Source organism: Myotis davidii, unplaced genomic scaffold (genome assembly GCF_000327345.1).
Source record: "Myotis davidii unplaced genomic scaffold, ASM32734v1 scaffold59, whole genome shotgun sequence".
NCBI classification, from domain to species: Eukaryota; Metazoa; Chordata; class Mammalia; order Chiroptera; family Vespertilionidae; genus Myotis; species Myotis davidii.
In genome coordinates, this window is record NW_006293001.1 from 8,903,258 (window position 1) to 8,928,237 (window position 24,980).

A 24,980-nucleotide genomic window follows, 5' to 3' on the forward strand; every position below is an offset into this window, starting at 1 on the left:
GAGGCGGCGTCTGCCGGGGCCAGGTAAGCGGCCCGGGCCGCCTCGTTCGGTCCCTCCGAACACGGAGACGCGGGCTCGGCCCCTCGCGGCCCGGCGCGTCTCCAGGTTCTGTCACGGCCGCGAGCAGCGCAGGCCTTTCGGGAGCGGGGACGGCTCGAGGGGGAAGAGGGAAGAGGACGGCTCCTGGGCTCCGTCTGCCTTCGCGTGCAAGTGTGTGTCGTCGGCGCCTCGGAAAGGAGCGACATCCAGGACTGCGGGAGCGGAGAGTTCCCAGGCGTTCGGAAAACGTGATAACAGCACCATTTTGTGCAGTTTCTTCTCATAACAGTGAAGTACTTCTCATAACAGTGCAGGACCTAGTTTTTGCAAAAAAAAAAAAAAATGATCACAAATACTTCCAAGGAATAATTAAATGTTTTTGGAAATTTGGGGGGTACGTTAACTTTCATTAGCTAGAACCAGAGACGGGGAGCATGTGCGTGTGTGTGTATTTTCATTTGGCAAAGAATGGCCAGCAATTTACCGGTTCGGAAGGATGATGGTGTGTGTGTGTGGAAATTGTGCCATAAAATTCAGAAAAGGCACAGATATCTATAATAGCCTCTTCTCTGATTGATATTCGTTATGTATCAGAAAATTTACCCATTTTAACACCCCCCCTTTTATATGTTAACCATTTGAGATGGGATTATTTTTATAACAAGTCTTAAAGAGTTCACTTTACATTTTTTAATGTTTTCTTTATGATTCAGTATCATTGGTGCCCAGGGATCGTAAGGGTCTTGTTTTGTAGGATTCCGTGCGCTTTTTTTTTGAATTGTGTTTGCTTTTTACGTTTTTTTTCGGGGGTAGGGGGGTTGGTGGTTGCAGGCTGTTGTCAGGGTCGCCTCCTCTGTTGTCAGGAGGGTGCAAGTTTGCAAACTTCTTAGGTTAGAAAATACTGCTTTGTTTTTGGCTCAGCCATTTTATTTTATTTTTTACTTTATTTTAGAGAGAAAGGAAGGGAGAGACAGAAACATTAGTTTGTTATTCCACTTGTTCATTGGTTGGTTCTTGTATGTGCCCTGACGGGGAAGAGAAGCCACTACCTTGGCCATCCTGAGGACACTCAACCAACCGAGCTTTCCAGCCAGGGCTGGCTCAACCATCTTTCTGAACCTCAGTTTCTTCATCTGTAAACGATATTTTTTATTTTAGACTATCATGAAACTGGGCTTCAAAAATAAATATTTAGGGGTGTTAAAATTCTATGTAAAATTGGCTTTGAGTAAGAGCTTGGTAGTTCTTGTACCAGTGAAGTGAAGGGCATATATTGCATTTATTGGGACTTACTAAAGGCCTTAGTTTGTGGTGCTTTTAAATGTGGTCTTGCATTATCCCTAGCCTCAAAGTAAGGTCTTTGTCCTTTTGTATATTTTAAATTAGATTTTTCTGTCAGGCAGCGTTCATTCTTTAATTAAAGGGAAATTGGTAGCTATTCATAATAACGTGAACTAGTTCTGTTGGCTATCAGGACTCCATCTATACTTCTTTCAATGTTGCTGTTTTAAAGAAATATGTGTTGATGTTTTTTCCTTATTATTTTACTAATAGGTATTTCAACAGAAATATAATGTATTATGTCTTTAGTATTCTAATGTACCAAGGTGTTTTACTTGGGAATTCATAGATAATTGACTCAAGTGATTGAAGAGTTTGTTGCAAATCTTATGCTACTACGTGGCATGGCACTCCCACCCCCGGCTTTAATATTAGCACCAAGTTTCAGTTTTCATTTAATTTACATGTCAGTGGTTTTTCCATTAACATGTTAATGCATATATGGTCCTAATAAGAACTCAGTGTGTTTTTATTTCTGCGGGGCAAATCTTGCATTGACATTTGCTACAGGCAAGTATAATGAATACTCAAGAAAACAGTTGAAACTGGGACTTTGTACTTTTAGTGCAGACAAGAAATCAGCTTTTAGTTTGAGTGGTGGCTTAAAATAAGCAGCAATCTCCTTCTGAAATAGAATTAAATCATACTTATAAATGTAGACATCAATTTTTGATATTAAAATTTTTTTTAACTTGGGCTATTTATTTATTTATGTTAATCCTCTCCCGAGGATATTTTTCCATTAATTTTTAGGGAGAGTAGAAGAGAGAGGGAAAGACAGAGGGAAACATTGATGTGAGGGAAACACATCGATTGGTTGTCTGCTGCACGAGACCAGACCAGGGCCCGGACTGGGTAGGATCTTGCAACCAAGGTCCATGCCCTGGATCGGAATCGAACCTGGACAGGCTGAGACTCTATCCACTGAGCCAAACCGGTTTCGGCAAAATGGTTATTTTTAAAACATGAATGATTCCTTGACTGATTTTTTAAAAATATATATATTTTTATTGATTTCAGAGAGGAAGGGAGAGGTATAGAGAGAGAAACATCAATGATGAGAGAATCATTGATTGGCTGCCTCTTGCACACCCCCTACTCGGGATCGAGCTGGAAACCCGGGCATGTGTCCTTGACTGGAATCGAACCCAGGACCCTTCAGTCCGTAGGCTGACGCTCTATCCACTGAGCTAAACTAGCTGGGGCTTTAACTCTGATTTGTAAAAAATTTTATTTATTGACTTAGAGAAACATTGATTTGTTGCTCCATTTATTTATGAATTGATTTTTAAAACAAATGAAAAACCTGTTTGTTTATATATTAAGCCATGTTAATTATGTAAAACTTCATCTTAAAATTTAGTCATAATTCATTGCATTATGGTCAGTATGCTGGAAAGTTAAATGAGCCATTACCTAGAATATTTATAAATAAGCTGGTTTCCACAGAAAAGCTATAGAGTAGTTAATCATGAAACTCTTGTTTTTTTTCCCACTTGTGACCTTGAGCCAGTCACTTCAGCTCTCTAGTCTTCTCAATCTATAAAATCAGAAGATTGGACGAGATTATTTCTAAAGTTCCTTCAGACTTCCGGAGTTTTGTACTTCTTTATATAGGAATTACTGGATTGAATAATGTTGATAGGATGGCGTAGGTTAACTCTGGAGACATTGAAATAAATTCATTGTTACAAGAACTTAGATAATTACAGGTACAATATTAAGAATATGAGCAGAGATTTCCCAATTAGTATATGCTTTTGCAGTTCAGCACTAACACAGTTGTAACTATATTTTTATGGCTCTTGGATTGTATGTGTAAAAAGTGTATCTTGCCCTAGCTGAGTAGTTAGGTCGGTTGGAGTATACCCAACGGTTTTGGGTTCGATTCTGAATCAAGGCACATACCTAGATTGTAGGTTCCAACTCCTGGTCAGGAGGCAGCCCATCCATGTTTTTCTCTCACATTGATGTCTGTCTGTCTGTCTCTCACTCTCTCTAAAAATGAATAAAAATATGTCCTCGGGGGAGGCTAAGTTTTTTTAAGGATATAATTTTCTTATTTAACACTGAAGTTGGCAACATTACAGGTTTTACATTTTCTAAAGGATTTAAGAATTTAGGAAATGTCTATACACTGTTAAATTGTGCTTCTAGCATAATGGTTTGTAACTGTTAGCGACACTAGGGAAGGGGCACTATGTGGAAGAGCATAGTCCCCTTTCCTGACACCTCAGAAAGTTAAGTTGTACTTAATTCATTAGTAATCTGGCACATAATAGTGTATTTAAATGTTTTTTAAGCAGTTCATTTTTATTTCTCATTTGTTCTCTGGGAACTACATTAGGGTTAGTGTAAAGAGGCTGGTGTGAATGTTAAATTGCCTTCTTTGAAAGTACTCTTCAAGATCCACTGTAATTTTAATTAAACTTAGTATGATTATGCTTAGAGGTGAAAATCTTGTATATAAATTACCTGTTTATTAAACTTAAGCAGATGAGAACTTCCCATCCTTGTATCTTGGTTCTGAACTGAATATGCTCCCTCTTATAGTGGATTCAGTTGGAAGAAGTGAGAGGGGGAGGAAGAAAGGAAAGGAACACTTCTATAAAAACAAAAACAAACCCATAGTGTCCCCCCAAAAATGTATACACACTTTGAATAATTATAAAGGTAGTGTTTACTTAAAATACATTTCATTTTCAAAATTGAGCTATTAGCTGTTAAAGTGTGTATACATTTTTGGGGGACATAGAATGCAGTAGGCAGATCTAGGAAGTAGGTTGTTTCAGTTGTGAAACAGGCTGAGAGGATGGTTACTGGTAGGCTCTGGGAAAATTTCTGACTACAGATACAATTTGGCAATAAACTATGTGAGAAGCAGTATTTACAGGAGGAAAGGCACTGTTTTTTTTTGTTGTGCTTGTTAATCCTAACCTGAGGATATTTTCTTTCATTGTTTTTTAAGAGAAAGCGGAAGGGAGGGGAGGTAAAGACAGAGAGAAACATTGATGTGAGACAAACATATTGATTGGTTGCTTCCTGCACATGCCTGACCAGGACCAGGGATTGACACGTGCCCCTGACCAGAATGGAATCTGTCACCCTTCAGTCTGTGGGCTGATACTCCCACCACTGAGAAAAACTGACTAGGGCCAAGGCACTGGGTTTTAACAGAAGAGTCTAGTTCCAGTTATGCCTTGATTAACTAGTATTCTTTTTATTTGATAATATAGTGCTGGGCCAGTCATTGCTTTGAAGATACATAGGTTCTCAGTTTGAGGATTTACAGAGCAATTTACGATAAAGTAAGATTAAACAAAGGAGGGTCACTTAAGCTTTTGAGAGTCAGGGTGAAACTCCCAGAGTGTGCTCTGGCTATGCTGAATCTTTAAGGGCACTTGGGAATTAACCAAGGGATTCAGAAAGGGCCAAAACCTGCTATCATCTTAATATTAACAGTTCAAAAGAATTTACTATCTACTTTTTTAAGATTCAGTAATATGCTGATTCCCTCATACTGTGTGAATAATTCTTTGAATGTAATAAAGTTACTGTATTTTTTATTGCCTAATTACAAATACCTTGTCCTTTACCATGTATTTTAATAATTAGTTGCCCATATGCTTGTTGTACTCCACCCCCCATCCTTCATGTTACTTTCGGGTGAATATGGAAATTATTTTATGTATGAACTTACAAGATTTAACTTTATTTTTTAAACATGTTTTATTGATTTTTTTAAAAATATATTTTATTGATTTTTTACAGAGAGGAAGGGAGAGAGATAGAGAGTTAGAAACATCGATGAGAGAGAGACATCGATCAGCTGCCTCCTGCACATCTCCCACTGGGGATATGCCCGCAACCCAGGTACATGCCCTTGACCGGAATCGAACCTGGGACCTTTCAGTCCGCAGGCCGATGCTCTATCCACTGAGCCAAACCGGTTTCGGCTGTTTTATTGATTTTTAACAGGGAGGAAGGGCGAGGGATAGAGAGTTAGAAACATCGATGAGAGAGACATTGATCAGCTGCCTCCTGCACACCCCCCATTGGGGATGTGCCCGAAACCAAGGTACATGCCCTTGACCAGAATCGAACCCAGGACCCTTTAGACTGCAGGCCGACGCTCTGTCCACTGAGCCAAACCGGGCAGGGCAGATTTAACCTTTTATATATGAATTGTTACCTCTGATATTTTTATGAAATATGCATATTTGTTGTATAACTTTATAATTCTAGCACTTATATTTTAAAATATTATAACATGTCTATTCACATACAAAAGTAACTATGATATTTTTGATAAACATTTAAATCAACATGTGATTCTCTCTGCTAAGAAAAAAGTAGAAGTATATATGAAAAAATATTAAAAGTTACAGCTTGCCCCACTGGTGTAACTCAGTGGTTGACTGTTGAATGATAAACCAGAAGGTCACGGTTTGATTCCCAGTCAGGGCACATGCCTGGGTTGTTGGCTCGATCCTCAATGTGGGGCATGCAGGAAGCAGTTGATCGATGATTCTCTCTCATCATTGATGTTTCTATCTCTCCTTCTTCCTCTCTGAAATCAATAAACATACATGTATAAAAAGTAAATAAAAATAAAGATGAAATTATAAAAAATAAAATAAAGTTACAGCTAAGAGCCAGGATTTTATGCAGTTTTTGTGTGATTTTTTTGATAAGCTTATTAAGTTCATTATCTTATTTTGAATTATTTTTATTATGAATAAAGTAGATGAAATTAAATATCAAATTCAAATTTCTGAAGGGGTGGGGCAGGTGAGGTGAGTGCATGAGGTCAAGTACATAATAAATGGTAACAGCTAATAGGCAATAGTGGAAACTAGGTCTAACTGAAACATATACCTCATCTAATGGGAGAGACTTAACAATTGCTATACAGGAATGAGGCTAGATATGATTATTTGTTTTATATCGATTTTATAGAAATAGCTGTAACTCATTTAGATTAAACAAATTTGCAGCAAACAGAACATCTGTAGACTGCTGCACTAAAAGATTTCATTATTTACCATTCTTAGGAAATTCATCTATTTTACTGAAAATTGCATAGGCTTGATTTTTCCCTAAATTATTTTCTCTCTACTTTTTCTTGAAAAAAAGGAAAAATTGACCAGATGTTTGTCTTGTGTTTGATTTTGGATATTATTTGAGTAATATCAGGAGTTCATAGAGAAAATACTGTCCTATTTCTGATTAGATAAAATCTGGTTTGAATAATGTTAGAGACATAGTGTTGAACCATCTATTGTGTCACTATTTTTCTTCATTAGCTTTTAATATTAGAGCATTTATGTTCTCGAGATTTGTGTAGTGCTTTTAATGATAATTTGCTATCTTTCGTCTTTCTTGAATTAAGGCATATTTATTATTTTTTAATCTATACCTAAGAAAAGTATCCTTATGTGACATAACCTTAATATAATAGCCCTCCCAGATGTGTGCATTCTATATAGTCTTCGGAGATTATATATACATTTTCTTTTTTATTAACTTGTTCTTTATAATAGCAATTGTGTTTATTAAAAGTAGAAAAGAAGTATAGTGAGACAAAAACTGTCTCCAGTCTTACAATCAAACAAGCGATTTTTAATTTTTTTCATCCTGTGGCAGACATAAACTAATTACTAAAATTCTTTGGCACAACAAACATGTTTTTTGCCTATCTAACCAAAAAAATTGTTATAATTTTGATTTATTCACACTAGACGGCTATTGTGGTATTGGCTGTTGTCATTTTTTTTATTTGACAATCCAATGGAAAAGGAGGTCAGTTCCTGTGACTACTAGTAAATAGTCAGGTCTTGCATGTTTTAAACATTTCTTGCAGTACACAATGTGCCTCTTGTTGCATACTAGTTGGAAATTTCTGAAACACAGTAATGATTATTTCCTTTCAATCATTTTTTTCTTTTTGTAAGTCTTTGACTTGGTGGGATAGGAGTAGTGTATGTGATTATAATTATATTACATTTACTGTTATATGTTGATTATTTTTAACAAATTATGAGCATTTCCCAAATTATTTATTTTATTTAACTAGGAACTGTAATTTAACCAATTTTCATAAAATTGAATAGGTTGCTTCTGATTATATGTTATTAAAATGAGCACTAAGATGGCCAACTTTATATACATGAAGGCTTTCTAAATTTAGGGTAGTCCCATATAGTAGATTCTTAGTAGTTGAATTTTACTGGTTTATGGTATAAACCAGTTTAAAGCATGAAACCTTAAGAGTTTTGCATTTTGTTTCCAGAGGAGTAGATACTGTATTGGGAATTACTCTTTTAAAAGATCTCTGCAATCACCAGGCCATTGTGAGTCAGGGTTGAGTGTCAACCCATGTACCAGGAGGTCACTGTTTGGTTCCCTGTCAGTTCTCAATCCTTGTGTGGGGCATGCCAATCAATAATTCTCTCATTATTGATGTTTCTGATTTTTTGTGTCTTCACTAGCCTATCAGTGCTATCGCTGTTGATCAGAACATATCCTCATACAGGGCACTGTATGGCTTAATGTGCTTTTATTCAAAATATAAATCAATCATATATTACTGTTGTTAAATTATCCCCCTTTCTTCCTTGATGATTTATGTTTGTTTTGCTGTGTTTTTTAGAGATTTGCATGTTTTCTTTCTAAAACCACCATTTTAATCAAAACTCTCTTTTTGTTTTACAGGGCTGAAAGGATTGGATGATTTTGTCCTTGATTTTTCTCTATTTAAAGGTAATTTGCCTGTTGAGTTCACTAGTCATACAGACTTAATACAATTTTCTGTTTGGGGTGGCAATCTATATTTGGTTGTTAAAATAGAAATTACCTATATATTGCAAAGTGTCCCCTCGGAAGTTCAACCGGGAAGACGGCAGTTTCATTGCTCACTATGACATGCGCTGGCCACCAAGGTGCGGTGCGGAACACGGCGGGTGACCAGCAGCAGCAGTGGGGAGCTGAGGGAGCAAGGGAAGGAGGAGGCAGGGAGGCCGGGGGAACCTCATGGTGGTGGCAGCGTGAGGTGGTGAGGGAAGGAGGAGGCAGGGAGGCCGGGGGAACCTGATCGGCCCTGATTAAGGGCTAGGCCTAGGGGCCCTACCTGTGCATGAATTTCTTGCATCAGGCCTTTAGTATTGTATAATGGTTAAGCCTTTTCTTTCCTTTTTTTATGTTTCTAATGGTTGAGAGAGAGAGAAACATCAATTGGTTGCCTCCTGTATGCACCCTGACGGGGAATCCAACCCAAGACTCTTCTGTGCACGGGAGGACTTTCCAACTGAACCACATTGTCCAGAGCTAAGCCTTTTTTTCCCTGTCTTTTTTGTGTGCCTCGTAAAATGCAATCTAATCTCTAAAAGAAAAGAATCTATATATTTTATGCCATGGAAGTAAATATCAAAATAAATTTCAAACTACATTTCTAGTTTATGCCCCACAGAATATTTTTTACACAGATTTATGAAAAAATCTTTGTCTGAAAACTGTATTTTACTCATAGATTGAAATATTGGAGCCATGGGAATAAAGGTTCAACGTCCTCGATGTTTTTTTGACATCGCCATTAATAATCAACCGGGTAAGAAGATTAATGTTCTTATTTAACATTTGTAAATGAGTATTTAGTATTTTAAATTCGTAAGGAAGTTTAAACCAACTACTTTTTTTTTTTTTAAGCTGGAAGAGTTGTCTTTGAATTATTTTCTGATGTGTGTCCCAAAACATGCGAGAACTTCCGTTGTCTTTGTACAGGTTTGTGGATATTTTCAATTTCCCTAACAGTACCATTTTTATTGAAACAAATTCTAGATTTCTTTATGCATATTACTCTTTACTCTTAACATGCAAATTATGCAGCATTGTGTTAAATTAATTCTTAGACATATTAGTTGTAATGGATTTTATTTGATATTGATTTCTACATTTCAGCACTCTTCAGGATTTTTTAAATGAATTTTAAAAAAAATTCCCGAGCGAGTGAAAATTCAGTAGTTTAAAAAAATCTATATTGTTTGTTTCACAGGTGAAAGCTTTCATCATTAATTATGCTTTAATACTACTTCCTTGATTTTCTTTCTACTAAATGGCCTACTAATTTTTCTTTTTTATAGGTGAAAAGGGAACAGGGAAATCAACTCAGAAGCCATTGCATTATAAGAGTTGTCTCTTCCACAGAGTTGTCAAAGATTTTATGGTTCAGGGTGGTGACTTCAGTGAAGGTAAGACTTTGATTCCCACAAAAAAAAATATATTCCTTGTTAAATATCATAGATCTCAAATCTTCAGTTTTATTTTTTTGCCCTGTCAATTAGAAGTACTCATAGAAATAAGTTAAAAGAAGGAAGCACAGGAAATAATTTCACCTTTGATGCTTGAATTAATTTCAGAAATTTGCTTCTTGATAAAAAAAACAACAACAAAATACTGTATTCCTCCGTTAGTAACCTATCAGTGTATGCGTTTGGTTTCGTCACAGCTAGTAATCCTTACCTACCATATAGTTTTTACCTTTACTTTTTTATTATAAAAACATCAAAATTCTATTTTAAAGACACTTCAAAAAGGTCAGTAATTTCTGTTGAAAAACCTATATAATCATCATTAGAATTGACCATTGTGTGTGTCCCTTATCTTAATAGACTTTGTCATATTCTTACTATTGTATCATAAGGGAAAGAAAGTAATTTGGGATCTTGTCAGTATTGACTTTACGATTTGCTATGAACCTATGAGTATTATTGAAAGTCATTCAAGCACTGACTTTCTAAGAAGCATTTTGGTTAGGTAGCACCTTCAAAGAGATTACTGTCTTGAGAGTTCTAAGAATCCATGTTTTTCATCCCTAGGAAATGGACGAGGAGGGGAATCTATTTATGGAGGATTTTTTGAAGGTAAAAATGTTTACTTTTAAATTGTGTTTTTAATGGTTTCTATTTTATGCACTTGATTTTCTCTATTAAATCAATAAGATTATTTATTAGACAGTGTATACTGTACTAATATCCATCTACCTTCAATTACTCTGGAGGTAATTTTTGTTGTTGTTGTTAGGTAAATTTCCGTGTGAAAAATTTTATAATATATGCCCTGGCCAGTGTGGCTTAGTTGGTTGGGCATTGTACCATGCACCAAAAGGTTGCTAGTTCAATTCCTAATCAGAGCACAAGCCCAGGTTGCAGGTTCTATCCCCAGGAGGCAGCCAACTAATGTTCTGTTCTCCCTCTTCCTTTACTTCCTTGGCAGCTCAGAAGTAAAGTAAATAGTATGGCTTTGGCAGCACAGATACTCTCTAAAAATCAATAAGTATGTATTTTTTAAATTATAGACTTTTTACAGAGATAGGATTTTTGTTTTTGGTCTAGGACATTCATATATCATATTATTTAAAGGATTTCAATGATCTATAATAAAAAAGAGTAATATGCTAATTAGACCGGACAGCCAAACTACCTTCCGATGTCATTCCGGATATCCCTCCGGACGAAGCTGCAGTGGCTGGGGCCAACGCAGAGGTGGGTAGGGGCATTGAGGCAGGCAGGGAGAGTGGTTAGGGGCGGTCAGGCAGGCAGGCAGAGTGGTTAGGGGCGATCAGGTAGACAGGCAGGCGAGAGGTTAGGAGCCAGTGGTCCCAGATTGTGAGAGGGATGTCGAGCCTAATATGCTAAATGTCCGACTGTTCATTTGATCTTTGGACTAGTCACTATTATGTGCACTGACCACCAGGGGGTAGACGTTCTGACTGGGGTCTTAGCTTGCTGGTGGGGTCCAGCTGATGGGGAGTGGGTGAGACAGCCAGACACGCTCTGGAGCCCTCCTGCCGTCCCTCCCTGGCCCTGATCATGCACCAGTGGGGTCCCTTGGCCTGGCCTGCGGGAATTGGGCCGAAATCGGCTCTTTGACATCTCCCAAGGGGTTCCAGATTGCGAGAGGGTACAGGCCAGGCCAAGGGACCACACTAGTGCATGAATTCGTGCACTGGGCTCTCCTGTTTAAAAAAGTGGCAAGAGTGATCATCCTTATCTCATTCTGATCTTAGAGCAAAAGCTTTCAGCTTTTTACCTTTAGTATCCCATAGCTGTGGGTTTGTTACATATGGCATTTATTATATTGAGGCATATTCTCTCTGTACCCACTTTGTTGTGAGTCTTTTTTTTAAATATATTTTATTGATCTTTTACAGAGAGGAAGGGAGAGGGATAGAGAGTTAGAAACATCAATGAAAGAGAAACATTGATCAGCTGCCTCCTGCACACCCTCCACTGGGGATGTGCCCACAACCAAAGGTACATGGCCTTGACCGGAATCGAACGTGGGACCCTTCAGTCCGCAGGCCGACGCTCTATCCACTGAGCCAAACCGGTCAGGGCTGTTGAGAGTCTTTACCATAAATGGATATTGAATGATCTTAACCTTTATTAAAGGTGATTCAGCAGTATTTCTTAGTAACAATATCCACATTTTGGGTTCATTTTTCTGTGAAAAAATTTTTAAACTCTCCTTGATATTCCAAAATTTAGCTATAACGTTTTTCCCAGATTTGAGTTGTCTCGCTAGAATTTTTTATTGATGTGAAGATCATTTGAAAGACTATGAACATGTGAATGGGGAAATATTTCATGTTATCCATCTTTCACCTTTGTTATTCAGTGAATTTTGTTTCAAATTTCACTTGCTTAATTTTCATTCTAATGCAAGATTGGAAGGCAAGCTGCTCTTTGCACTAAGTGATGCTGTGGCAGAGATTAAGTTAAAGAGTACCTCTTTATGCTCAGAATAATATGTACCCTTTGTGTTCTGAAGTAAAATAAATAGTATGGCTTTGGCAGCACAGATACTAAAATTGGAATAATACAGAGAAGATTAGCATGGTTGAATTGGAGTTTATAGCAAGGGATTGAAAATTAAAAATATTTCAATCTAAAAAGATGAAGAGCCCCAGCTGGGTGGCTTGATTGGTTGGAGTGTGATCCCATACACAAAAAGCTTACGGGTTTGATTCCCGGTCAGGGCATTTGTCTGGGTTGTAGGTTCCATCCTCGGTCAGGGCGCACATACATACAGGAGGCAACTGATCAATATTTCTGTCTCATTATATTTCTCTGTACCTTCCTCTCTAAAATCATTAAACATATCCTCTGGTGAGGTTTTAAAAAAAAAAACTTTAAAAAGATGGGAAAGGAAATTGCTTAATATTTGATTCTTCTTTTAACCTGACTTTTATTTAAATTTTTCTGGTACTAAAGAGCACATGACATGGACATAAGACATGAAGAGGAGTGGAAATAATTTTGGGGGGTAGTTTATAAGTAATGTAACTGAAAACTTTGCTTCTCTGTAGATGAGAGTTTTGCTGTTAAACACAACAAAGAGTTTCTCTTGTCAATGGCCAACAGAGGGAAGGATACAAATGGTTCTCAGTTTTTCATGTAAGTATTTATGATCTGATAGCTGAAAACATTTCTCTTGGTGTGTCATTTTTCTGTGTGCCTGTCCTTGATCCCTAATAAGTAGAGGAGGGGCCAATAAGGGATGGGCATTTTTAAAGAAGGGGGAATAAGGAATTGTTGAAGAAGGGAATATTATTAAAAGGGGAGTTGAATTGTACTACTAAAGTTTTCAAATGATGAAAAACTTGTCAAGAAGGCAGGAGCCAGTTTGAAGGGATGGTGTTTCCTCTGGCCATATTAGGACTATTTGACCATCAAGAAGTATTGGATTGTCAAATAAAACAATTCCAGGAGTCCATAGATATAAAAAATGAGTGAATAATAGGAAACACAAAAGCTGTTCCTTAGTAAAATGTCAACTCAATGTAAAAGGAATGATGCAGTAGAAAAATCACCATATTTGCAGTCATTTCAGTAATAATTGATTAAGGAAAGAGTTATCTTTAGGTGGTAAATTTAGTGAGCACATATATTTTTAAAAACTATATTTTTATTTATTTTTTAATATATTTTATTGATTTTTTTGCAGAGAAGAATTGAGAGGGATAGAGGGTTAGAAACATCCATGAGAGAGTAACATCGATCAGCTGCCTCCTGCACGCCCCCTACTGGGGATGTGCCTGCAATCAAGGTACATGCCCTTGACCAGAATCGAACCTGGGATCCTTCAGTCCACAGGCCGATGCTCTATCCACTGAGCCAAACCGGTTAGGGCTTTATTTTCTTTTTAAATAAGTATTGATTTCAGGCAGGAAGAAAGAGGGAGGGAGAGAGAGAGAGAAACATCAATGATGAGAGATAATCATTGATCAGCTGCCTCCTGCACACCCACACTGGGGATTGAGGCCCCAAGCGGGGCATGTACCCTGACTAGCATGTGCCCTAATCAGGAATCGAACTGTGACCTCCTGGTTCATGGGTCAATGCTCAACCACTGAGTCATGCTGGCTGGTCTAGAGGGCATATTTAACAAGGAATAGGATATTTTCATAGAGTATCCATAAGTTATGTAATTACAAAAAGTAAAATAAAATCGGTCCTCATTAAGATTCTGTATATATGAATTTGCCTACTCGCTAAAATATATTTGTAACCCCAAAGCTAATACTGCTGATGTTTTGTAATTCTGACTATAAAAAAATTGTGACCAGAGCTCTTGTCAGCAATGTATATTTTTATCATGCCCTATGGGAACAGATTTGCTCTCCCTTTCAAGAGCCTTAAACTCTCCTGCTCTAAGAAGAACTAAGTCCTTCAGCACCATGTGTATTCTAGTGTTTTTTCATTCCATATTTGTAACTCTCTTCAACAGTGAAACACCTGGCTTCTATTTATCTTCAGAATTTCTACTCACTTGCAGAATCCTAAAAAAAAAAAAAAAAATTGCCGTGCTGTATCACTGAAAATAACCTATTAACTAGAGTTCACTATTTATGTATAGCTACTTTTTCTTTAGACATAGAGTATGTAGTTAAAATGCCATGTTTAAAAGTTACTTGGATTAGTATTTTTTGGTGTGAATTTTATGTGGTTTTATGACTCAAAACATGGTAGGATCATTTGTTTCTGATGACATTTCCTTTAGTCTTCCTCTCCCCATGTTGTTTTGTTTTGTGCGTTTTTTTTCTTTTTTAAAGTTTATAAAACATTAACATGATTCCAAATGTCCAAATAAAAATTCCCTTGAGGTATCACTCTCACCTAACTCTTCACTCCATTCCCATTTTTTCACCGCATATCCAGCTATCCATGCTAATAACCAACCTCATTAGTTTCTGGTTTATCTTCCTATATTTCTTTCTGCAAACATAAACACAGATACATATATATATTTTCTTATTTTCCCGTTTTTTCTTGTGCAGTAGGTATATTTATAATACTTTGCTCTTTTCACTTAACAATATGGCCTGGAAATCACTCCATATCAGTTCATAGATATGAACCTGTCCTTTCTCATTCTTTTTTTTTTCCAGCTGCATAGTACTCTATTATGTGTATACAGGGTGGTAGAAAAGTAGGTTTACAGTTGTTTATATGGAAAGTAATACAGTAATTAATAAACAGTAATACAGGAATAAACTTTCATGTACTCACAACTTAAACCTACTTTTGTCCCACACCATAGGGTTTCTGGTTTTTTTATATTTTATTTATTTATTTATTTATTTATAAATATATTTCACTGATTTTTCACAGAGAGAAAGGGAGAGGGATAGAGAGTTAGAAACATCGATGAGAGAGAAACATTGATCAACCGTCTTCTGCACATCCCCCACTAGGGATGTGCCCGCAACCCAGGCACATGCCCTTGACCGGAATCAAACCCGGGACCCTTCAGTCTGCAGGCCGACGCTCTATCCACTGAGCCAACCCGGTTTCGGCTATATTTTATTTTAAAAAATTTTGTATTGACTTCAGAGAGGAAGGGAAAGAACATCAGTGATGAGAGGGAATCATTGATCAGCTGCCTCCTGCACAACCCCCACTGGGGATTTAGCCCACAACCTGGGCATGTGTCATTGACCAGAATCGAATCCTGACCTCCTGGTTCATAGGTTGACGCTCAACCACTGTGCCACCCTGGCCGGGCCTGATTTTTTTTTTCTCTCCCAACAAAAACAACTTTATTGTGTTTTTTGTAGAAAAGTTAGACCACACAGCCCTACCCAGTTTGGCTCTCCTTTCCTCTCTGAAATCAATAAAAATATATAAAACATAAAAATAAAAAAGAAAGAAAAGTTAGACCATACAAATGAAAAGAAGAAAACAATCCCATCCCCAGAGCATCTTTCTAATAAAAATGTATGTAGAGTGAGTGTTGTATATATACGGTTATAATTAACTTTCAAATATAAATCTCTTTGCACATCACTAAATATTAACATTTTAAAAGCTACATGTTAGTCCATTGTTAATGTACAGTGCTTTATTTATATAAGTAACCTATATATATTATTCTCAACTGAGGATATATATTGATTTGAGAGAGAGAAAAAAACATCAATGTGAGAAAGAAATACCGATTGGTTGCCTCCTGTATGTGTATCAACTAGGGATGGAACCTGCAACCTAGGTATGTGCCCTGAATTGAACCCGTAACCTTTTTGGTGAACGGGACAATGCTCCAACCCACTTAGTCAACCTGGCCGGGTAATTAACCTTAATTTTTGAACATTTGGTTTAGTTCCCTTTTTTCCAAATTGCTGCAATGAACATTGTTGTGCCTATTATTTGATGTATTTTAATTATTTCTTATTTATAAGTTGCTACAAGTTTACATACTGAAATGTCTTACACATTTTCTTAAAAATATATTTTTATTGAGGAAGGGAGAGGGAGAGAGATAGAAACATCAGTGATGACAGAGAATCATTGATCGGCTACCTCCTGCATGCTCCCCACTGGGGATTGAGCCTGCAATGGGGCATGTGTGCTGAACTGGAATTGAACCCTGATTTTTAAGTTTTTCTTTGTATATGCTGCATTGACTTCCAAAAATATGTATACTTTAGTATCAGCAGTAAGTGCCTGTTTTATCACATCCTTAACACTGGGCATGATAATTGATTTTTCTTTTTTAGATAAAATCTTCCCATGCTAACCAAAATCTCTATTAAGTTCATAACATCTTTCAAGTATATTCACTGAATCTTACCTCTAAGTGTTGATTTCATCTTACCTCTTTCCACGAGTCCCGTTTTCAATTCTTTTGGCTACATACCTAGGAGTTGGAACTGCTGGGTCATGAGGAAATTTACATTTAACTTTTTTTAAAAGACTTTCAAAATTGATTTTTAGAGAGAGAGGAAGGGAAAGAAAGAGAAATATTAATGTGAGAGAGCTAAACATTCATAGGCTTCTTGAATTTGGGCATGTGCCCTGACTGGAAATCAAACAAGCAGCCTTTTGGTGCACGGGTCAACCAACTGAGCCCCACCAGCCAGAGCACTTTTAGCTTTTTGAAAAGCCATCAGAATGTTTTTCACAGTGGTGACATCATTTATGTTTCTACCAGCACTGTTATAAGAATTCTCATTTTTCCATATTTCTTACCAACAACCTTTTTCACCAGTCTGAGAATGACCATGAAAATAACTGAAATTGCTTTAGGGATTACAAATAAATTCTAGTGAGCAAGTAAACTTGCAAATATGAAATCTGTGGAGTGAGGATTAACTGTATCTAGATGCAGATTTTACACACACACACACACACACACACACACACACACGCCTGCACACTGAATATAACATAATACATACAAGGTATACACCTAGGTTTTTACATTTCTAGGTGCTTTTAGCAAGTTCAAGTAAGCATGGCTGTTAACAGTGAGGAAACAATGAGTTATTAGTTTTAAAAGTAAGGTGGACTTTTAAAAATAAATGTGTATGTTAGAATTTTTTTTAGTAGTCTTGTATGTGCTTTAACCAATGGTTAACTTTTTTCCCCCCAAATATATTTTTGTTGATTTCAGAGAGGAAAGGAGAGGGGGGGAGAGAGAGAAACATCAGTGATGAGAGAGAATCATTGATTGGCTGCCTCCTGCACGCCCCCTACTGGGGATCCAGCCCACTACCTGGGCACGTGCCCTTAACCGGAATCTAACCTGGGACCTTTCAGTCCATAGGCCAATGCTCTATCCACTGAGCCGAACCAGCTCGGGCTAACTAATAGTTAAATGGTGTTTCTGCTTACAAAATTCTAATGTCTTTTTTGATGAGATTTTTAGAAAATAATAAATCTTATACAATGCCATCTAGTATGTCCTACTAGCTACTCAAGTAGCAGCCTTCTATTTTTTTTAATATATTTTATTGATTTTTTACAGAGAGGAAGGGAGAAGGATAGAGAGTTAGAAACATCAATGAGAGAGAAACATCCAACAGCTGCCTCCTGCACACCCCCTACTGGGGATGTGCCCACAACCAAGGTATATGCCCTTGACCAGAATCGAACCTGGGACCTTTCAGTCATAAGCCGAAGCTCTATCCACTGAGCCAAACTGGTTAGGGCAGTAGAAGCCTTCTTTTAACCACAAAGCTTTTAAGGCTGATATGGGAAAAGAAAGGATTTTAAAAATACACTTTATTCACAAAAAATGAATATTTTCTTTCTTAGGGTTTTATCCAAAGTTTTAATCAAGATCTCTCTTCAACATGAAGTTTACTTTATGATGGGGTAACAAACTAAAAAAACTACAGGTCTTAAGAAATAATATAAGTAAAGACTACTGGGACAAGAAACCAAACTATTAATTCCTGTACTAAAGAAGGCAGGGATTCTCAGTCTGGCCAACTATTTCCATGTGCCGGGTTCTACATCTTCTAGGTTTTCAGAAGGTCTAAACTTTTTATATAAAAGTATCCAAAATTTTAAATGTTGACAGGTAATTTAACAATTTATAAACACTTTATTTTCTGTTCAGGTTCAACAGGAAATGTGTGAGAGCCATCAGAATATGATCTGTGACTTAACTATTTAAAATGTTAAGATTAAAAACACGGTTGTTAAACCATAAACTAGTGGAATGGTTTGGCAAATTTTGATATGTTCGTATAGTAGAACAATATACAACCATGAATATTCAGTAAGAACCCGTCACATACAAAAACCATGGATGGGTAGAAATAATACCAAAATGTTAACTTTACATCATTTTATGTTTACTCTAGCATGGTTATAAGAGTTCCCATTTTTAACTTACAATGCTAAATACATGTAAGTTTTCAGCAATGTGTAGGTATTACTTTTATAATCAGAACAAATTTTTAAAAATTTATTATGTGGAAAACATATGCATTCTATACTACTTCAGGTTAATATAATAAGTTTTATGTTAAGATGTATGATTTGTTTGTTTACAACTTTGTTTCCAATGCAGTTATTTTCTTTTCCTTTGTAGAGATGCTAACTTTGTTTTTCTCTGACTTTGTTTTTATTCTTCTGTCTGATGATTTCCAAAAGAACAACAAAACCAACTCCTCATTTAGATGGGTAAATATTTTAATTAATTTTATAATCTACTTTAAATTAATATTAAAATAAGAAGTTTTTATTTAATCACTTTTATGTGACTCTTTAGGCATCATGTTGTTTTTGGGCAAGTGATTTCTGGTCAAGAAGTTGTGAGGGAGATAGAAAATCAGAAAACAGATGCAGCTAGCAAACCATTTGCTGAGGTGCGGATACTCAGTTGTGGAGAGCTAATTCCCAAATCTAAAGGTAAGAACAAATACACATTTCTGATAATTTTTATGCATACGAAACAGCAGACACTCTAAATAGTTGGCATAAGGTTCACATTAAAGTGGATTTAAATATTTGGATTTTGTGTTTTGAATATATTTTTGTTTTTTAACCGTCATTTTTTGAAAACATGCTTTGTTTTATTTCATACATTGTTCATTTACCACAGAACAACTTACGTTTTCTTACTAATTTGTCCTGCTTCCACCTTTTTCGGGGGGGGCTTAAAAAAAACTTAGTTGTTTAAGTAGTGTGGAAAGTAGTTACTTTCTAGGCAAAGAAAGAGTGGGGAAAAGATGACATTTAAGAGAATAACATAGACTAAGAAACTTTAGGGGAATAAATTATTTCCTCTTCATGTGCTGCTTAGATTCAGAAGCATCTGGCATGTTTGAGAAACTTCTTTTGTTTAGTCCAGGACAATTAAAGTTACCATGATTAAGAGTTTGTATGATACTATCCAAAATAGTAAGAACTTTAAGTAAATATTTTAAGTCTTTATATTGCATATCAAGTATGTAACTGCTACCATTTATTACAGATAATTGAGTCTGGCACTCTAAAAATAGTGGTATTACCTTCAAATTTGTATAGAAAGTGATAAATGTTGAACTGACTATTCTTACTAGTCTAGGGACCAATAACATCAATACTTAGTTTTTCACGGTTAACAAAGGCAAGAGTCATCATAATCTTTCCTGATCTTCACAAAAGTCCTATAGTATTTCCCCTATTTTACAGATAAAGATATACTTACCACATCAGGGGACTACGCCTCAAACCCAAGTTAGTTTGCTGGCTCCAAATCTAGAGCTCTTTCTGTTACGTTACTAAGTCATTAGTCTTTAACATTTCTTTCAGAATTGACTTAAGTAGAACGTTCTGTTCTCAAGTTTTAAGTATACTGAGTTCCTCTGTAACATTTGGAAATAAGCACATTTTGCTCGGCTGGCATGGCTCAGTGGTTGAGCGTTGACCTATGAGTCAGGAAATCAAGGTTCAGTTCCTGGTCAGGGTACATGCTCAGGTTGTGGGCTTGGTCCCCAGTGAGGGGCATGCAGGAGGCAGCTGATCAGTGATTCTCTCTCATCATTGATTTCTCTCTCTCTCTCTCTCCTCCTCCCTCCCACCCCCACCCCCCAAAATCAACATAGCTATAAAAGAAATACGCACAGTTTGTTTTGTTTTTATTTCGAAAGAACCAATATGGTCATAGAGAAGGCTTATTTTTTATTTTCTGTCTCTGCATTTAATTTTGATTCTGATAGATTCCTTTCCCTCTTTGTCATATCAGATATGTATCTCATAAACCATTTCAGGAATATATGCTGCAGCTCATAATGGGACTGTGTAATAACTTCTTGGTGTTCATGAGTCTATCTTTATTTACAAACAACAGGTATAATGCATGCCTTGTGTTCACGAAGATTCAGTAAAGAATGAGGTGTTGGCCCACCTGGTGTGGCTCAGTGATTGAGAGTCGACCTATGAGCCAGGAAGTCACGATTCAATTCCCAATCAGGGCACATGCCCGGGTTGTGGGCTTGATCCCCAGTGTGGGGCATGCAGGAGGCAGCCAATCAATGATTCTCTCTCATCATTGATGTTTCTATCTCTTTCTCTTTCTCCCTTCTTCTCTGAATTCAATAAAAGTAGAGAAAGAAAAAAAATGAGGTGTTGCCCTGTCTTGTATGGCTCAGTTGGCTAGAGCATCATCCCATGCACTGAAGGGTTGAGGGCACATGCCCAGGTTGTGGGTTCAATCCTGGTTGGGGTGCATCCAGGGGGCAACCCATTGATGTATCTCTCTCACATTGATGTTTTTCTTTCTCTCTAGAATCAGTGAAAAGCATATCCTCAAGTAAGGGTTTAAATAAAAGAATAGTTGTTGAGTATCTTTAATTTAAATTTTTCTTTTAAATTTTTAATTATAGATGACATATAATTACTGTAAGAGTTTTAGGAATACAGTATGGTGATGAGACATTTACATACCTTTTACATTGTTTAGAAAGAAAAAACTAATAAGCCATCTGTATTTGCAAATTTTAGACCCTGAACCTACTTATATTTAATCCTTGAGAGTCTCATTTGTACAATTGGAATATTTTGGTTTTAAGATATTATTTTTTCCCCATATTATCTAGGAAATCTTCATCTTTTATTCTATACTGACTATAGTTTTTTCTTCTTCTTACATTTTTTAGTCTTTAAGGTCTCTGTGCCAGGATCTATTTTCTGCTTACAAAAGTGTTAAGACTGCTGTGTGGAATATTTAGAGATTGAAGTAATTTTAAGAAGGTTACATTTTAAATCATAAACCATTATCATAAATTCTCTAGTAACTGTGTTATAATGTTTTTTTGTGTGGGATTTTTTTGGTATTAAAGGATCAGTGTTTGAGTATTTGCTGAAAGGAAGAGAAAGTGAATGAATGTCATTCTTTATATATGATTTGTGCCCTTATAATGTCTTTTCACCTGAAGGATAAATGCTAATTTTGCCCATGCTGTTGTGGCCAGGAAGTTGTACTGAAAGTTGTAGCAACTTAGTTTATGTTCCTCAATCTCATGTTAAGGTAGCAAACTTTACCCTTAACAGTTTCAGCAGTTGGGGAAGATTAATGTCTCTACATAGTTCCTGAAGAGGTTAGATTTGTTTCCAACCATGAATGCTATTCTGGATAACACTGTGGAAAGAGGAAAATACCTTTATGTTTGAGATTGCACAGTTTGGCACGTGTTAGTTTACAGTCCTTCAATTACCATTTAGAACATTGGTCAGAATGGATTTTGTCATGCATCTATATAATCTTTTTTTTAGGCAGAGCTGTGTCTTACATTCAATTTTTAAATTTCATGGCCTCCTTGCAGTTTTAAATTGTGAATAGTCAAAAAGCTTTGTGCAACGCTGTGGTGTTCACCATCATTACATTTATAACCTTGTTTGAGAGATTTATACCCCAGTTTAAAAAGAAATAAATACAGAATCTTTTTTTTTTCTTTTTCTAACTTCATGAAAGAAAACAAAAAGACTTCTGAAGAAATCTGACTGTCTGGGCCCACCTGTAAATGGTCTTGGTGAGTCTGGGCAATCTTCTGGGGCCTTTCTCCCTTTGCTGTTGCAAGATTGGAAATTCTGCTTTTTGTGGCTATTTCAATGTGCTTGAGAGGGTTCAGAGTCAGAAGAACCTTCAACAGATGCTGAGGTAGAACACTAGAGACTAATAAAAAGTACATCCCTATAGAGGCTTTCAGGGGGCATAGTAGTGGAGGATAGAACACAGAGCTCCAGAAAATGAAACTACTATCTTGATTAAGGCATTTCCTGGTTTTTCAGCTCTGGCATGACCTCAGGTTATACTGGTCTTTTCAGAGTTCACTTCAGTTGTTGTTAAGAGAGGTCTGTCCACCGTGGCCATGCAACAAGAGACAGAGTCATTGCTACATTAGAGAGTACACTGACACACAAGGTCTGAATTATGGCAACATTGCAATAAATAAGTAGTTATACGAGCAGAGATTTTGCATATATGTGGCAGGAAACACATTGCTTGGCAGTACGGAGAGAAGAATACAGTACAGGAAGCAGCTGGTGAATCTTGTACTGAGGGGACGGTGGAGAACACCAGAGAGACTATGGTGACGGTTTCATTTCAGTGTCCTTACCCAGGAATTAAGAGTTGTGATGATGGTATTTTACTGGAAAACAGTGGGATGATAAATTTAGAAATGTTTGAATGGAGACAGTAATGTGGAATGAAAATATCTAAAGGAGACCTATTTTAGGGATACTTTTCTTTATTTCAAAATATATTTTGAAGATGGCCTAGAGATTTTCATCAACATAAAGGTTTCATTTGAAGTTCATTGTGTCTATAGATCTCAAACATGAAAGGTATTATTTTCTTTCTTTTTTTATTTATTGAATTTATTGTGGATACCTTAGTGAATTAAATTATGTAGGTTTCAGGCAGCATTTTCTTACCTTAGGTTTTCACAAGTAAAATGTTCTGGAGCTTGGTTGTTAGTAAAGTCAATACCTATGTCTTAAGGATATTTATTCTTGTAAAAGAGACTTTGAAATCAATTTTATGCAAGTCGTTAGGCAGGAGGTAGGGTGTTTGGAGGAAAAAATGGAAACAGTTGTCATACTTGAAAGTTTAAAATTTTCTATTTTTAGCCCTGGCCCTGTGGTTCAGTTTTTGGAGCATTGTCCTGTACACCAAAAAGGTTACAGGTTTACCCAGCCGGCATGGTTCAGTGGTTGAGTGTCTTGACCTATGACCCAAGAAATCACGGTTTGATTCCTGATCAGGGCACATGCCTGGGTTGCGGGCCCCCAGTGTGGGGTATGGAGGACGCAGCTGATCAGTGATTCTCTCATCATTGATGTTTCTCTCTCATAGGTATTTTTAACTCTCTGTCCCTTCCCTTCCTCTCTATGAAAAATCAATAAAATATATTTTAAAAAAAAAAGAGAACTTTAAAACAGAAAAAGGTTCAAGGTTCGATTCCTAGTCAGGGCACATACCTAGGTTGAGGGTTTGTCAGGAGGTAACTAATCGATGTTTCTCTCTCTCTTTAAAAAACACAAACAAACATAGCCTTGGGTGAGGATAAAAATAAATTCTTTTTTTAAAATATATTTTATTGATTTTTTACAGAGAGGAAGGGAGAGGGATAGAGAGTTAGAAACATCAATGAGAGAGAAACATTGATCAGCTGCCTCCTGCACACTCTCCACTGGGGATGTGCCCACAACCAAGGTATATGCCCTTGACTGGAATCGAACCTGGGACCCTTGAGTCCACAGGCCGACAACGCTCTATTCACTGAGCCAAATCGGTTAGGGCTAGGATAAAAATAAATTCTATTTTTAAATGTAATACATTTATTTGGTTCAAAATTTAGAAAGCATAAAAGGATAGTTGGTAAAAGTCTTCCATATCTGCCCATCAGTTCCCATTCCCATATTTTGTATATCATTTTACATGTATGCAAATGTTGACTGGAAAGATACATTTCTAGAAATGGAATTAAAAGATTATAGAAGTCGTGCATTTGTAATTTTGGTAGACATTGCCACTAGAATATAAGGAAATATAAGGAAAGAGAGATAGAAACATCAATGATAAAAGAGAATCACTGATTAGCTGCCTCCTGCACACCCCCTACTGGGGATCAAGTCCACAACCCGGGTACATGCCCTTGACCGGAATCGAACTGGAGACCCTTCAGTTCAAAGGCCGATGCTCTATCTACTGAACCAAACCATCTAGGGCTAATAATAAGTTTTTAAAAAGCTAATTTTAATTCACAATTCTCTAAAAGGACTAATGTCAGCCTTACTTAAAAAGTTACATTTATTTTTATATTAACTGATTACATTCAGTCCTCAGGTTACTTTGGACACAATGTATGTCGTTATGTTGCCATCTCCTATTTATAAAAAAAAAGTTCTGTCATTTCGACGTATGTGCATATGTGCTTTATGTTTTTTATTATTTATTTATCACAAGTAAAGGTCAGGAATTGTTATTTTTAAAATTTTTTTTACTGTTTCACTTTATTACTGCTGTGTATGTGCTCCATATGAGTTTCGTAGGTGCTTATGTAGGTGGGTTCTGACCTACAGCGAAAATCGTGTTATGTCACGCCATAGGAACACATCTCCAATGTAACCCGAGGACCTGCTGTATTCCCTTGCCTCCTCTTCTTCCTTTTTACTTATTTTTTTCTGCAACAAAAGAAAAATCTTAAATTCCAGATGATTTATCTAATACATTAAGGGAAAACAGCTGCAGAAAGCATTGGGAAAAAGAAACTTGATCTTTTGCAAATCTTATTTATTTATTTATCTTTATTGTTCAGATTA

General features: G+C 36.6%; 1 protein-coding gene across 2 annotated transcripts in view; it reads left to right on the top strand.

Moving 5' to 3' along the window:
• The window catches only part of PPIG (peptidylprolyl isomerase G), a 46,554-nt gene that overhangs the window by 461 nt on the left and 21,113 nt on the right, over positions 1 to 24,980 (top strand). For both annotated transcript variants that reach the window (XM_015565764.1, XM_006779568.2), the window contains exons 2-9: positions 8,095 to 8,142; positions 8,909 to 8,986; positions 9,085 to 9,159; positions 9,519 to 9,626; positions 10,254 to 10,298; positions 12,746 to 12,833; positions 18,822 to 18,851; positions 18,940 to 19,079. In XM_015565764.1, the coding sequence (XP_015421250.1) occupies positions 8,926 to 8,986; positions 9,085 to 9,159; positions 9,519 to 9,626; positions 10,254 to 10,298; positions 12,746 to 12,833; positions 18,822 to 18,851; positions 18,940 to 19,079 (547 nt within the window). In that variant the 5' untranslated portion in view covers positions 8,095 to 8,142; positions 8,909 to 8,925. The remainder of the gene's footprint in view (positions 1 to 8,094; positions 8,143 to 8,908; positions 8,987 to 9,084; positions 9,160 to 9,518; positions 9,627 to 10,253; positions 10,299 to 12,745; positions 12,834 to 18,821; positions 18,852 to 18,939; positions 19,080 to 24,980) is intronic.